Source organism: Pseudocercospora fijiensis (assembly GCF_000340215.1).
Source record: "Pseudocercospora fijiensis CIRAD86 unplaced genomic scaffold MYCFIscaffold_10, whole genome shotgun sequence".
Taxonomy (NCBI): Eukaryota; Fungi; Ascomycota; class Dothideomycetes; order Mycosphaerellales; family Mycosphaerellaceae; genus Pseudocercospora; species Pseudocercospora fijiensis.
Genome location: NW_006921541.1, coordinates 2,455,305 through 2,470,173, shown reverse-complemented (window position 1 = coordinate 2,470,173; position 14,869 = coordinate 2,455,305). Strand labels below are relative to the sequence as shown.

Here is a 14,869-nt window from a genome sequence, read left to right as displayed (position 1 = left end):
TCTAACCCCGATTTTACACCTAAACCATGCTCCGGCGGCTTCCGTAGAACCTTCGGTCTACCGTGCCGTTGTAAGCAACGAGCGCTTCTTACTTCTAATAGACGACGAGTCCTTAAAGTCCGGTTGTTTAACAGCTACTAGTAGGTACCTAGTAGCACTATAACTGCTGTAGAGCAGTCAGAAGATAGGAAACTCAACCCTCTTAAACGGAAGTAGAAGCGTAAGGTAAAGGCTATACGGAAGGCTCGTAGCACACTTAGTAGTACGAGAAGGTTAGCAACTAGACCTAAACGAGTAGACTTAGGCAACAGAGCTACGCCGCTACTAGGTTACGAGACACTAACCATTATTAACTAGCAAGAGGCTATTCGCAACGCCGAGCCTAGTCGCACTGCACCTCTAATTGCTTACTTACAATCGACTTAGCGAAGGAAGAAGAGGTATATATGCTAGCGGAGCTGTACGAGTCGCTGCGGCTATAGAAGTACTAGTGGTTGCACTTTAGCTTGCTATAGTAACGACTTTCTATATGCTTAGCAACCTTCGAGACCCTTATCTACGGCTCTAGCAGGTACGGCTTCTATAGGTCTTCCTATACTAGTAGAAACACCAGTCAATTAGTCCCCCTAGTAGCTACTACCTAGTTCTATGCCGCTGCCACCACCTAGTTCTATGCCGCTACTACCACCTAGTTCTATGCCGCCGCTACTACCTAGTTCTATGCCGCCGCTACTACCTAGTTCTATGCTTCCGCTACTACCTAGTTCTATGCTTCCGCTATTAAGCTAGTAGATGCTACCGCCTAGCAACTAACAATAGTACTTTACTCTAAGCTAGCAACAGCAGTATATAGTTAACTAGCAATTCAACTATAGCTACGGAGCCCTTAGCAACCTCGTACCTAACTATAAGCGTTACCACTCGAGCTAGAATATAGATATATAGTACGACCACCCTCTCGCGAATAGCCGGCCTATAGGGCACGATCCTATATATGTTGTAGAGCCTCGAAATGCTAGCAGAGCATACTAATATTGTAACTAGTTGCTATTTATATAGTCTACTGCTGTTAAGAAGTCTGTTTCGAGGTCTATATTTACTTATTCTACTGAAAAACCTAGTCTACCTAACCCGGAACTCACTCACCTACCGCTACAGTATTATGTGCTCTCGCGCACGACATTATTATAGGCGTGTCGCATAGTAATCGGTCGCATTGCTTAGCATTATGTAAGGAACCGGTAGTTGCCGAGATTCTGATATATTAGGATAAGATTCTGATTTAGTTACATGGGACGTGGGGTTGATCGCAGAGTTACTCATCACAGATGCTCGTATTATTAGATAATTATTAGACGTCGACCAGCCAGTGTTGATGATATACCATCGGTGTGCCATCGTACGCGTACCCTGACATCCGCGGTGACATACCCGACACCGTCGACTCTCCGGCGTGCGCTGCCCAAGGCATCCCAGGACGCTGCGGTATGATTGAAATGTTATAGAGCTCCTCCACCAACGCTGGTACCTGACAGTGGCCGACCCTCCTCGCCAGCCAGCCATGCATGCAACTTGATGCAAGCTCGCAGCAAGTTTCAGGATCCTTGCCCTCCCCGTCGGGCCGTGACTCGGGCCACTTGCCAATGCCAACCACATCTCGCACAACCCCCACCAGCAACGTACCCGTCGACCTGATCAGACATATATGTCATTTAATATATGACTGCACTCTGCAGTACTGCACACGAAGCGCAGTAGCTGTCAGCAGTCTTACTCTAGTGCCGACCATCGTCCCGAATGCGGTGGTTGCGCGACGCCTATGAAACATGCTCGTGGCGTGCGTGCAGCCTCCATGCTCAGACAGTGCAGGCGGTACCTGCAGCCTGCAGGACGTAAGGGGTTGCATAGACCTGCCACTGACCGCCACGGCAAATTGGCGGCCTGCCCAGAAATGTGTCAGAAGGTTCCACGTCACCGACAATTCACATCTTATTACTGGACGAATTACGCTTTCCTGATAGAAAATGCTGGAGGAATGTCAATCAAGTGTTCGAGGTGAAATTCCAGCCGAATTCTTGCGGTGAATGAATGCATGCTATCGGTCCTCCTGCATGAGCCACACTGCATCGCCTCGAGCGAGCCCGTATGTACTCCTGATTTTTGAAGAGTCAGGTCAAATGCTGTCTCTCCTGCGTTACACGTGGCGAGCTGTCCGCGCTGCAAGGAGACCGCCATTGTGCACCGCACCGCCCGACTGCAGTGCATGACAATGCTTTAAGCGGCGGTGATTCAACAAGTAATGCGGCGTCCACTGAGCCGAGCATCGCAGACGAGCCATTGCTGCAGCAAGGGTCCAATAATCGTCTATCCTATGTATATCACCTGCTTGCCGTGAGAGGATGTGCACGAAACACAGATCAAGAAAAGCCCGAGGTGACACTACTTTCAATAGATGGATTTCGCCACACTTTTGACCACCGCTCCAACACCGCTCGAGGCCTTCTAATTGGTGGAATAGACAGGTGGCATGTGCTTAAGCACAGGCCTTTAGAGCGACCGCTCCAGCTATGGAGCGGTCGCTCTATAGCCTAATATGGAAGCCAAGTGAATGAAAGCGGCTTAGCTTAGTGGAAGGAGCCGCTGGACCTGACTACGCTCTACGCGTCGCGTACCTGGTGCATTTACAGTGCAGCGGAAGAGACGGATAACTAAGCCTATATTGGCGCTTGGCGGCCTAATCGAGCCACGGAGCGGTGCTTGGAGCGGTGGTCAAAAGTGTGGCGAAATCCGTCTAATATGACAGAACTTAGAAGTTTGCATACGGTCTCACGCTATGGGCACTGGGCGAAGCAAGCTTCCCAACACCGTTCATCAAAGTCATTGATTTTATTAATCGTGGAACCGCTCAAGCACTACCTGGGAATAATTCTTCAGCGCGTGTGTACTTACTTCGACAACACCTCTCCCAGACTCCCCATCGAGGAGTGGACCGTATCTGTAATGGGAGTCAGTTCAGCTGCAGTATGTATCGTCGGCCTGTGCCACCAGGCGAAACATGTGCCGTCTCCAAGACGGCTACTACTGACCTGTGTCTTACTGCTTGGACCCAGAGATCTCCACGCTCCGTATGCCGATCTTATATGTCTTGCAACAATATCCTACTCCTCAACACCTTAGACAAGTGCTCCATGCACAGCAATCGCACACTCCCCTCATGAATTCGCCATCGGCAATCAAGGTCCAGTCGGCTATTCCGCCTGCAGAACTTTCCACGGAATCCTATTACGCGTCTTGAATATGTGGCTCATTCCCGAACAGGTTGCGTTCTGGTGGCCGCCGAGGTTAGATGAGCACCAACGATACCACGAGGTCGAAGGTAAGCATGAGCAAGAAGGCTGTGATAAGTTTGGTGAGACCCCTTTGCTTTAGCCTTCAACGACAATATGGTAAGAAGTGAGGATAGCCTAAAAGGTCAATGTAAAAGACACGCCAGAGTGGTGACTAGCGTGCCAATGGACGATTTCGAATACTGAAAGAGCACCTAACAGATCAAGACGCCACAACTGATCTGTGAGCACAGCCTGACAGTTGGAACCACCATCCACCATCAGGTAGATGCATTCAAATGCTTTCAAACCATTGCCAGACTCGGCAGGTGAGCCAATCACGGAAACGAAGCAATAAGCAATGACGGGATGTATTCTCTGGCCAAAAATATCTTGCAGTCATCTATCTATACAAAACGTGACATCGTCTCCATACGCGTCACTTTCTCGAGATTTTGGTTTGACCTGGAGTTTGTCCTTCCCATGCGTTCGGCCTGCGAATAAGGATTAGCACTGAGATGAAGTTTGAGCCATTGCCGCATTTCTAACCGTCTAAAAAGCATCGCGAGTATCGCCGAGCCTTTGCCTTTATCATCCTTCTGGCGTGCCAGCCACCAGGTAAGATTTTCTCGCAGCTTCTGCTCGGGCCTGCCGAGCACATCTAAACCACGCTCTTCACAAGCAATTTCGACCTCCTCGGTGCTGAGCTTGAAGGCACCTCCGTAGCGCTCGAGGAGGAAATCATCGCTGCCCAGATAGGATAGATGCTTCGAGAGCCCGCGACGCAGAAGAAACGATGGGGGTGGAAGCTGGATTCGGTCCCATATTCGGTTGTGGAGATTCAGTGTCGAGGACAGATGGAATAATTGATCATCTCGCAGTTTCGAGAGCATCTGTGCAGCATACTCTTTGCGCGAAATTGGGTATTCTGTGCTAGAATTTGCATCTGCAGCAGCTTCCAACCTCAATTGGTCTTCAGCAGGCTCACTGATACCTTGCCTAAAGCTGCTCCTTCTCCTCTCCTCAGCTTTCTTCCTCATCCCCTCGATCTGCTTCGGGATGCGGCAGGTTCCCGGAACAGCGCCAGGTATGAAAGGCACGATGACTGGCAGCCATTCCCCGAACAGAGCAACCAAGAGACCAAAAAACGGCAGCTTGCCGATATCATGACTATTCCGAGCCAATAGCTGGAATTCAGATCTGGTCATCAAAGCAAACTCTTGACTCCTAGAAACCTTCTTCTCGCCAGCCTGTCTCCTGATGCGTTCCCGTAACTGTGTGGCAGCTTGGTAGTTGAACCAAACCGCCTTGATTCCGACCCAGTAGAAGCTACCGTATGCCCTGCCAATGCGGAAGTAGTACAGAGCGATATTCTCTGATCGACGGGTTGGTAGCTTGAGAGGCGGTGGGAGGGTGGAGCGCGAAGGATTTATTGGGTCGCTGGTCTTGAGGCCCTCGATTTCAGCTAACGCGGTTTGCTCCGGTTTGCTCAGGTCAGGTTGTGAGGAGCTGCTTGAGGATGATGCCCAGCGACATATTTGTGGCTGCTTTCCGGTGAAAGCTATGAGCGTGCGCTGGAGTGCGGTTTGCCGGAAAAGGGCATGGTGATTTGGTGAGTGAAAGCTCGAGACAGCGCGCAAGCAACTGCTCGGCGACCTTGTTGTCATTGCATTGGCGATGAAAGATGTAGGAAAATACTTGATGCACTGGGCAGTGTTTCTTTGAAATCGCGCTCAAGCTTTTGGCTTTTGGCTCAGGTCACGTCATCATTTTACTTTCGCACACGCGTGCCGCAACGCGAGGAATCCGAGCACTCTTTTTTCGGAAATTGTTCGCAGTCCCAGCTTGAGCATATTGATAGTGGAGCATCACTCTTCATCTCTATACTAAGGAGCATGTCTTGATCTGCTCATGAGTAGCTCTGTGAATCAAGTCCCCCGGACCAGCATAGCTTAATGGACTGCTTGCTATCAGTCCGCTCCGGGCAGCATCATAACGTATTCGCGCTCGCTGTCGCCGAATGATACCACATCTCCATCAATCAGCTCCAGATAGCGACTGGTCTCAACTTTTTTCCCATTCAACTTGCTTCCATTCGCGCTTTCCAGATCGATGAGATACGGTTTGACCTTGCTCAGCTTGTCGCCGAACTCATTTGTAGTGGTTCGGTGTCGGAACTGTATTACAGCATGCTGCTTGGAGATGCTGGGATGCTCGAGATGGAGATCGGTGATCTTCTGATCTCTTCCAATCAGCCAAGCACTTCGCGTGTACAGCTGAATGGTGTCGAGCAAGTCTTTCTTCTTGAAGACATACATTCGCCACTGTTCCTTTGCCGACGGCTTCCTTGCTTCCGGAGGCTCATGGTACTTCAGCACAGTGGTCGTCCCGACTACGGTATTTGCCTCCTTGGCCAGTAATCCTGTTGGCTTGAAATTGGGCTTCTGCTTCTCGGGCGGCCTCTCGCCAGGCGCAAGCTCGCCACGGAATGATTCATCTTGCGACGGTAAAGGAGCTCTTGACTTTCGTGGAGGAGGTGACGCTGAGCGAGAGTTTCGCTTCTTGGCAGTGGGAGATGGTGAACGCTTGCGGTCGTGTGGCCGCTTGGTTCGCTCCCGCGATACTGATCGGTCCCTATATCTGTGCTCCCTCTCGCGACGAGAAGATTTCCGATCGTCTTCGCAGTCTCTTTTTGACCGGTCGTCACGTTCCCCACGCCGATGATCGCTTCTACGATCTTCCTTCCTCTGGCCTCTCGAGTGCTCATCAGCATATTCATTCCGGCGCGAGCTCGGTCTTGCTTTTCTGCCGGGCCTGTCGTCTTCAGAATCGGAGTAGCGACGGCGCCGCCTGCTGCGATCATCCCTTTCAGATGATGGTGACCTTTGCCGTCGCTTTCTGTTTCCACGATCGCTGTCTGACTCTGGATCTTTGCTGCGGCTGTACCGCCTTCTGCTGTGGCTCGTATGCATGTTCTAAGAGCTCAGAAATGCAGGTGTAGTCCAGGGTAGCATGAACATAAGTAAGACGGAGGAATTTTGAAGGAGCCTGTGGCTCGCTACGACTGGCCGTCTGACTCGGCAGTTCTTCTTGAAGCTCGATTCACCGGAGATGCGAGGAATTGCAGTGTCGTCTCCGTACTGTATGTATGTGATGTCAAAAGTAGATACATGTTCTCCTGCAGGCGCCGAAACCGACAGGGCCAGAAAATCCCAGCCATTTTTGCCGCCGCCATGGACAAGGCCATCACCTTCACCACCAAGGCACGTCTGCCGAGTGCTTCACAGTATCCAGCGGTTAGAACATGCCTCGATTGGTCTCTACGGCCTCTCGGAACGTATGAATAATCGCTTGCGCCTGTTTCAGCACGCTGTTTTGGACGACTGGAACCATACGCTTCGAGCAGCTTTGCCAAATACAGTCGGAGTAGAGCCACGCAGTTTCGTTGCGCCCAATGTTCAGCTTTCCAGCTCTATTTTGAGGATATGGTCTTATGGTGGTGGAAGCCAGAGCCTAGACGCTGGGTACCAGGATGGCGCATGGAGGAGCGCCTTCAATCTTACTCTGCATGCAATGTGGTGTGTGCAGGCAGAATGTTGTTGCTACCCGGGAGAAGTCATATTGTATTCCTACTGATCCGTTGCAACGCCGTCTCCGCCGATTGATACCACCTGCTACAACAATAATGTGAGACTGACATGACTACCAACAAATTCTTTACGTGGACCAAGGGCGACCGGAAACATGCCTCTGCTTCATTGGTCCCTATTCCAGCTGAATGTATCACAATCAAGGGGTTAGAATACAGCCGCAATGCAAAGGTACGTCAGCCGATGAAGAATGTCATACTCAGCTCAACGAACATTCAGGGATCCAGCAAGGCCAACCGCAAACCTGTACCTCTGGACTTTGATCAACCTTTAGCAGCAAGGTCCACTCAAAGTAGCAGAGCGCACGAGTCTATTGCACTCCAGGATGCCGCTGTCCAGTCAGCGACAAGCCTCATGGCTGTCGTATCCGACATGCTCAAGTCGCCTCAGCTGAGCGCCCACTTACTGTCAACTTCTTCTGGCCTTCAACCGCTGCATGGACGACCGCGCTCACGAACAGAACCTTCTACGCCAATGTTCGAAGCCGCCACGACAGAGCCCGTTGAGCTGCCTGGGTCGACACCGACTTGGCATCGACCAGGCGGGCAATACGCAGACATCAAGTCGGCAGGTACAGTTACGGTTCTGGACCACGCGAAGCTGGCATCAGGCATTGAGCGGCCCCATAGCAGTCCACAGGAGCCAACTCACAAGACATCTCTTTACAAGCACGGATCTTCTGACGGATATTCGCGAGGTGTGATGAATTTTGACTACTTGAACGAGAGGACGCCACGAAGAGATAGACACTGCTCGCTTGCATCGCCCCAGATATCGTCTTTCAAATCTGCTATCGGTAGAAATGAGTTAGCTACGCTGTCATGCACTAGACCTTCACTGGAAATACACCCTGCTACACCCAGTCAGCACCGAAAGTCGGCGAGCGTCTCTGGTTCTATGGGCAGCTCCAGGAACGGCAGTAGCCAGAGCGTTGTTGGAGATGTTCAGCATCCTATGACACGAGAAACGGCCGAAGTCCAGGTGCGGCCTGGCTTCACCAACATGCGTGAAACGATGAAGCAGATCGATTTAATGCGGTCTGCTCATGAATCTCACACGGCATCTCTGAAAGAAGCCCACGAACGAGAACTTGAGTCGTATCGTGCATACATCGCATTGCTGGACCAGCAGTACTCGATGGCATCATCTGCAAACGATCAGCCGAGCCATACTACTGTCCTCGATGACCTTCACGCCAACAACCGGCGCTTGCGACTATCACAAGACAGTATATCCAGCCGATCTATACAGTCGTCAGGCTCCACATCAGAGCATCAAAGGCAACATCTCGATGACACATTTGTAGAATTAGAGTCTGTCAGACGGAAGCTCAGCCTATCTTTGAAGGCTCAAGCACAGCTGGGAGAGATTCGACAAGAGCGCGATCAGCTGAAAGACGCCACCGAGCGTAGCGAGAAGCGTATCATTCAACTCAAGGATATCGTTCGCAAAGCCAAGGACGGAGAGAAGGCTTCACGAGCCATGATTGGCACATTGGAAGCAGCTCTCGAGTCAGCAAACATGGCTAAGATAGATGCTTTAGAGGGCTTCTATGAGGCATGCGAACAGGCGCGAAGACTTTCTGACTGGCAGAAATGTATGCCGAAAGAGCGCAATGAATTACGGCGCCAGCTACAAGAGGCAAGCTCAGGACGTGCAGGCCAAGTGGAACGAGTCGTTGCTACCAGTGAAATGGAGCATCGAGTGGTTGAGAACGAACTTGTGCAGAAGCGGGCAACATTGCGAAACGATCCATTGATTCAACAGCTTGACGACTTGAGGCTACTCGTCGCCGAGAAAGATGCAAGAATTCATGAATTGGAAGGGGCACGGCTCCTGGCCGAACACGAAGGAAGTAAGATCGGATCAGATCCAGATGCGCCAGCAGATATAAGGGAGCAGCTCACGACTTGTAAGGCGCACTTGGAGCAAGCACGAGCGGATCGCGAGAGATTCGACGAGTTGCTGCACTCCGAGATCCGACGTCAGTCTAAAATTGCCGCTCAGAAAATGCATTCCGTCACCCCTCAAGTCACGCAAGAAGCGGCAATTGCACTGACTGACCGTGTACGAAGAATATCAAAGCCATCGGCAATGCTCCAGGACTCATCAAATCGTCACACATTGGATGAGTCGAAAATTCCCTTGCTTGAGCAGGAGCTGAAGCACTGCATTCAGGAGATCATCATGTACAAGCTGGACGTCAAAGGATACAAGAAGGATCTCAAAGCAGCGCAGGCCAGGCTCGATGCGTTTGAAGCAGCCACAGGCCGCCCAGTGACTCCAGATAGCCGCACAGGCCGACAGACCAACGCTCGCCGGCCATCGGTAGCAGAAGGAACAAATGAACCGCTCAAGGAAGCCGTCGTGATCTCGGACGGTCTGGGCATCTCCTTGCAGCATGCCACCCCAGCAGGTGCAATGGCGAGCGCTACTATGAGCGCCTTGCTCTCGATAACACCCACGCCGAAACCTACGAATGCTCTTTCCAACTCGCCTTACCGACCCAAGACACCACTGGCAGCTCACAAGAAACTTCCCAAACCCCCACCACAAACCCCCAGTCCCCGTCTCCCCGCAGTAATGCCAGACGTGAATATGAGCCGGGCGCAGAGACAGGAAACCCTTCGCTCCTTGTCGGACTCGATCATTTCCTCATATGCCAAACGAAGCCCACCAGAACCAAGAGCGGAAGGATTGGCACCGACTCAGATCAGAGGGAAGAGCTCAGATCCTCCGAGAAGAGGAGGTGAGCATGCGAAGATTGGTGCGGATTCTATAGCCGTCGCGGTACCCATAGCGAAGTATTCTTCGGAGATGTTGAGAACGCCACAGAAGACCAAGACTACGATGCGATCACAATGAGCGAGATGACTTTAGAGAGCCTAATAGTATGAATATCTTTTCCGAATGAGATGATTGCGAATGAACGAATGATCCGGGTCTGCTTGTGTGTAATTACAAGAGCAAAACACGAACCTTGATTACCCAACCAAGCACGGTCGGAACCTCCCTTCCCATCCTCTGCAATAATGCTTCTGGCATTTTCGAGCGACCAGCGGGTCTGATGGCAACAGACCACTAGGTTAAAAGCGTATACGCAAGCGAAAGATGTCAAGAATCGGCATGATTATTGCCCGACCGCCCGCATCCTGCCTGTCCTTCGGCGCCAGTCCCCGGAAGTGCAATAGTTCTAATGCATGCATACATACTCTTTCTTGCCTCCAGAATCTCTTGCTCGTCCACGACACCACTCCCATTGGGTTTTAAGGACTAGGGGATCAATTTTCTCATTTCGAAAGTCCAAGACCATTGCCGCCGATAGGGCGTAGTCTCCGGAGAGTAGCTAACTCCTCTTAGGTAAAAATGCCTTGTAGACGACCTTCGATGCTTGCTATCCAAACATCGAATTAATAACAACTTCAGAAAGCTCGACGAGCCCATCCTCAACTACTTATCGGTAAGCAAAACTCGATTTTTTTTGAACCCGTCCTTCCTTTAAGCACTGGTATTGCGTACTCACTCGTCCATGGTCTGTCTGCGACCAGATCTCTTATCTTTAGGTCGGCCGTGTGCGTACGGTGGGTCGTGAAAGAAGATTAGATGGGCGACTTGCGTGCTGCCGATTCTATCGTTTCAAAAACAAAACCGCCCTCGCGAGGCTTTTAGCATAGCCTTGGTTATACATACAGGCGAAGGGCGAAGTGCATGCTTGGTTTGTAGTCAGCAGCAAGACCACATCGAAAAGCGAACCCGAGACCGTATATATGCCTTTCAGGCCTCACCACAACGTCGTTTCATTCAATACTACTACTACCTATTCACTCACTCCGCCATCTTCATCCCGCTCCTTCTCATACCTGTCTACTCAGCAGCATATATCCAAGCCGCGAGTCCATCTACTCCAATCCCATCCCATCCCTATACACTGCAACACACATCCACATCCAGGATTTGTCTCATGATCTCGTTAAATGCTATCGCTCGCAAAGAAAATGTAGTGGTTTAAAAAAGTCCATAAATTCCAAGATTCCATCGTGTGACCAGAAGCAGTATATGCAACAGGGTATATTCGTAAGTCAGAGAATCCCAACCAAAAGGCGCAGGATGCGCAGACCAAAGCTGGTCCACGAGCGCATGTAAGGGCGGGCGGCGCGTGTGAAAGGATGTTGGATTGTAAGTTATTTCGAGCGTTGAGGAGGATCCCAAACCCAAGGCTCAAGCCCGCTCATGTGAGATCCGTCGCTGCTTGGGGGTAACGTGATTCCGCTATCGTCAGAAGACCGTGAAGTCTGCTGAAGACAGCGTCGAAGCTTTACCTAGAATGCTCCACGAATCTTGGCGTATAGCTCGGTGTCTAAGAAGTTGTAGTGGGGATCGAAAATGCAGAATGGTGCTCGGAGAAGGGTATCGGCAGTTGGTCGCTCGCCAGGATCACTGTTACACGTTAGTTTCTCTTTCAAATGACACAATTCGGATCGGGAAAACTCACATGGTAAAGCAGTCGTACATGAAGCTCAGCGCCGCAGGTCCTACCACGGTAGAAACATCGTCAGGTATCGGCGGGGCCTGATTGAGACTGCCCAGCTTGTAGATTGCACCAATGGCTTCTTCCTTGCTCCAAGGTCGGCGCCCGGCAAACATCTCCAGAACCACACATCCGAGCGACCAGATGTCGACCTTGGCACTGTAGCCTTGGCTGCTCATGGTAGGGTCCAGGCCTTCACCAGCAGGTATGGAAAGAGCTTGCGACTGAGCACGGATGACCTCGGGAGCCATCCAGAAGACCGAGCCTTGCATGGAGTTCGTGATGTCGTTATTGTAGGGGTTCGCAGATCGCTTCGAGATACCAAAATCAGAGATCTTGCAAGTGCCGTCAAGGTCGAGGAGAATATTGTCAGCCTTTAGATCACGATGCAGGATACCCTCAGAGTGTAGGTATGCAAGACCGCCAAGCGTCTGTCGTGTCAGGGAGCTGACGACGGGCTCCTCGAACTTGCCATGCTTCCTCAAGCAGGAACCAATACTGCCACCCGAGATATATTCCAAGAAGATGGAAATGCTATACTCCTTCCTCTCACATCCAAGGTACTGCACGATGTTGACGTGATCGAGATGTTGCATGGTGTCGATCTCCTGATCCAAAGCCTTCACCATTTCTCGCACCTTGGCTGGGTCGGCGTTCTGCGCTTTGGGATTGACTTCGACTTGCTTGACCGCGAGCAGCTCTCCAGTTGTGGTGTTCATACCAAGATAGACACGCCCAAACGTGCCTTTTCCAATAAGCTGGCCACGCATCCATTTGAACGTTGGCTGACGCTCGGGTTTGTGCACATTGCCGGCAGGAATATGATCCTGAGGAATGGTCTCGAGATTGTGGATCAGACGACTGCCACGAGCAGGCTTGACTTGCTCGATCTTGGCGCCAAACATCTTGGTGCTCTTGCGTCGGGCAATTCCAGAAGTGTCATTCCGAAGCGTGCTGATCCTATTCGGCATGTAAGCAGACGGCTGATAGGTAGCCATGTTGGCGTGCATGCTCGGGGCGCGACTTGATGCCACAGAGGACACAGAAGGGTGATTGGAGGGCCCTCCAAGATGCGTGTAGTTGTTCTTGACCACATCTCGAATACTCTTAGTCCTGCTGAGACCGCCCGACTTGCGGATGCTCCTGCTTGCAACAGTATTGAGCTCTCCACTCTTGAGAGTGGAGTCGTCGCTGTCGAAGGTCCCGGTATCATAGCTGGAGGGAGGAGGTGTCGAGAGCGGCGTCATGCTTCGGCTTTCGGCCAGAGCAGAGGATGATGTCTTGGGCTGAAGCCCATTCTTGGTGGCTGAAACTGGACTACCCTCAGCACCTTCAGCCTCTTCTCCCACGGGCTGGTCAAGGTCAACATTCGGGAAAAAGTTGTCAAGCTGTTCTGCAATGTCTTCCACAGGTGGACGATTGGCCCAGATATTGCTTGCGAAGCTACCACGGCGGTCTATGTGCGCCGAGTCGTCGGGCGAATCTGCTGACCATGGAGTCCCCGACGAGCCAGACTGCGGGTAGGCGCTGTCTCCGTCATCGGTGGTAGAACCAAATTTGTCACTCGGCGGCTTCTTCGGCGACTCAATCTTGACATTGGCCCTCGAGGTCTTGATTCGAAGCTCAGGCACACCCGGTCTGTTGGGAGACCGAGCAGGCGAGGTTGGTGACATGCCTAGAATTTCGCGTGCCTTCTTGTCTGAAGGTGTCTTTGCAGAACTGGAAGCGCTGAAGCTTCCTAAGAGCTTCCTCTCCTGGAGCTGTTTGGCCAGCGGGATGGCAAAGAGGCCCTCGTCAGAATCGTCATCGGATGAGTCCATGGCACCAACATTTGGAGATGGTGCAAATTCAATTTCGTGGTGAGGTACGTCAAAGCTGGGCCCACGCTTACTCATCATTCTGTTGAGGCCTGCTGGCCGTGCTGACTGCGAGCTTGGGCTGAGAGGAGGACTGGCGAGACCACTGCGGCCCTCGCTTTGCAATCTGGTGAGCATTGGATTGGAAGGCATGCGGAGCGACAGTGGGGGTCTTTGTGACGCTTTCAATGTATCCTCGTCATCTTCCGGCCCAACGTATTCAGGTATCTTGAAGCTCTGGCCGCCCTTTGACATGGTGAAAGGACTTCTCGGCGTTCCACCAGGACTCCCCCGACCCGCAGAGCTCTGCCTTTGCATGAATGGCAGAGTGGCAAGTGAGCTCTGTCGAGAGCTATCGTCACTGCTCAGTAGATCAGGAGCAGTGGCTGACTTCTGAAGTGCAGACGAGAACGATGAGATTGTTGAAGCGGGCGCGCTGTTCGGGCTAGGCTGAGCAACAGAGCCAGCTGCTCTGCCAGCACCAACAAGAGCTGCACCAATACCCGCACCGATCGGCCTCTTATTTTCTTCCTCGGGTATTGATCCGTTCGAATTGCGCTTCCACTCCTCCTTGCGGTTGGGCCAGCTCGTCCGTCCTGTAGAGCCACTCTTCTTGGTGAGACTGTTTGCCTTGACCAGCGTCGCGGTGGGACCAGGGACGGGGGGCGCTCTTCTGAAAGGTTGCAAGTCCGTCTTCCTCTCGAAGTCGTTCGAACTAGAAGAGACCGGTCGAGCACCCATCTGCTTGTCCTGCTCGTAAGGCGAGGGATTTCGAGGACTATCAAAGTCATGCACTTCCTGACCATTGGCTCCCGCGACGATCCTGGACATGCGGTGATTCTGGTATTCCTTGCGCTTCCGCTCGTTCTCACGCCTATGCTCCTCTGCTCGTGCCTTCAACAATTCCTCGCGCTTCTCCGGCGGAAGACTGTTGAAGTCTTGTTGCAACATCTGTTCCTGCTGTCTCACCATTTCGTCGTCGTCTTTGGCGAGATTGTTGATTGTTCGGTTTCGATCTGACACAAGCGTGCTTTCTCCAGATCTCATCGTCGCCGGAGAATCTGCATCGGCACCTTGGAGTCGCGCCAGAGTTGCATCATCTATCGGCTTGCTCGAGAAAGACGGCTTGCCGAATGGTGCCTGCATGCCAGGGGCAAAGCCGTTGTTTTTTGCATCCGATGCCTCGAGATTGCCCGCGTTGGCACGCACGTAAAGTTTCAAGTTGCCAGTCATATCTGCCAATCGTGATCGTGCAGACATGAGCATCTGATCGTTTAGCGCTTCCTCGTGCTCCTCTTTGCCGGGTGTGGTGACATGGATTGTGATATCTGGGTTCTCTGGCAGACCCAAATTGTAGCAGATGACAAGGCGCAGTTGCGCAGGCGACTCAATCTCAGTGATATCGATTAGCCTGTAGTTCCAGCCGTCTGGTGTTACGAAAATGTACTTCTTGTCGCCATCTCTTGCAGGAGGACGTCCTCGCGTGATCGGTGCCAAGCTATCCGAAGA

At 51.9% G+C, this 14,869-nt stretch overlaps 6 protein-coding genes across 6 annotated transcripts; 1 reads left to right on the top strand and 5 right to left on the bottom strand.

Moving 5' to 3' along the window:
• Window positions 1–1,286: 1,286 nt before the first annotated feature.
• Window positions 1,287–1,789, bottom strand: MYCFIDRAFT_179449 (uncharacterized protein; the record flags this gene model as incomplete). The annotated part of the gene is made up of 6 exons (XM_007933529.1): window positions 1,287–1,318; window positions 1,364–1,480; window positions 1,517–1,571; window positions 1,629–1,636; window positions 1,664–1,691; window positions 1,730–1,789. 6 exons carry the CDS (start codon window positions 1,787–1,789, stop codon window positions 1,287–1,289), a joined length of 300 nt encoding a protein of 99 aa, XP_007931720.1.
• A 1,889-nt stretch (window positions 1,790–3,678) lies between these two features.
• Window positions 3,679–5,003, bottom strand: MYCFIDRAFT_57472 (uncharacterized protein). Its single transcript, XM_007933131.1, has 2 exons — window positions 3,876–5,003; window positions 3,679–3,820 (listed from the first exon to the last, which is right to left on the bottom strand). The coding sequence occupies exons 1-2, from the start codon at window positions 4,991–4,993 to the stop codon at window positions 3,766–3,768; spliced, it is 1,173 nt and encodes a 390-aa protein (XP_007931322.1). The 5' UTR covers window positions 4,994–5,003; the 3' UTR covers window positions 3,679–3,765.
• Window positions 5,004–5,296: 293 nt separating this feature from the next.
• On the bottom strand, window positions 5,297–6,133 carry MYCFIDRAFT_100830 (uncharacterized protein; the record flags this gene model as incomplete). The annotated part of the gene is made up of 1 exon (XM_007933528.2): window positions 5,297–6,133. A coding segment is annotated over one exon (837 nt), but the record flags the coding sequence as incomplete, so codon positions are not given.
• Window positions 6,134–7,024: 891 nt separating this feature from the next.
• On the top strand, window positions 7,025–9,841 carry MYCFIDRAFT_90041 (uncharacterized protein; the record flags this gene model as incomplete). Its single annotated transcript, XM_007933527.1, has 2 exons — window positions 7,025–7,147; window positions 7,844–9,841. 2 exons carry the CDS (start codon window positions 7,025–7,027, stop codon window positions 9,839–9,841), a joined length of 2,121 nt encoding a protein of 706 aa, XP_007931718.1.
• A 249-nt stretch (window positions 9,842–10,090) lies between these two features.
• Window positions 10,091–10,289, bottom strand: MYCFIDRAFT_179443 (uncharacterized protein; the record flags this gene model as incomplete). Its single annotated transcript, XM_007933526.1, is given in 2 exon segments — window positions 10,091–10,169; window positions 10,189–10,289. The coding sequence occupies 2 exon segments, from the start codon at window positions 10,287–10,289 to the stop codon at window positions 10,091–10,093; spliced, it is 180 nt and encodes a 59-aa protein (XP_007931717.1).
• A 632-nt stretch (window positions 10,290–10,921) lies between these two features.
• On the bottom strand, window positions 10,922–12,924 carry MYCFIDRAFT_209242 (uncharacterized protein). Its single transcript, XM_007933525.1, has 2 exons — window positions 11,469–12,924; window positions 10,922–11,413 (listed from the first exon to the last, which is right to left on the bottom strand). Exons 1-2 carry the CDS (start codon window positions 12,749–12,751, stop codon window positions 11,296–11,298), a joined length of 1,401 nt encoding a protein of 466 aa, XP_007931716.1. The 5' UTR covers window positions 12,752–12,924; the 3' UTR covers window positions 10,922–11,295.
• Between the last annotated feature and the right edge of the window lie 1,945 nt (window positions 12,925–14,869).

Bases quoted from the DNA above. Each gene is read 5' to 3' on its own strand.
- MYCFIDRAFT_57472 (XM_007933131.1), bottom strand. From the start codon at position 4,993: ATGACAACAAGGTCGCCGAGCAGTTGCTTGCGCGCTGTCTCGAGCTTT. The intron at 3,821-3,875 runs GTTAGAAATGCG...CCTTATTCGCAG, and splicing joins CTCGCGATGCTTTTTAGACG to GCCGAACGCATGGGAAGGAC.
- MYCFIDRAFT_209242 (XM_007933525.1), bottom strand. From the start codon at position 12,751: ATGACGCCGCTCTCGACACCTCCTCCCTCCAGCTATGATACCGGGACC. The intron at 11,414-11,468 runs GTGAGTTTTCCC...AACGTGTAACAG, and splicing joins ATGTACGACTGCTTTACCAT to TGATCCTGGCGAGCGACCAA.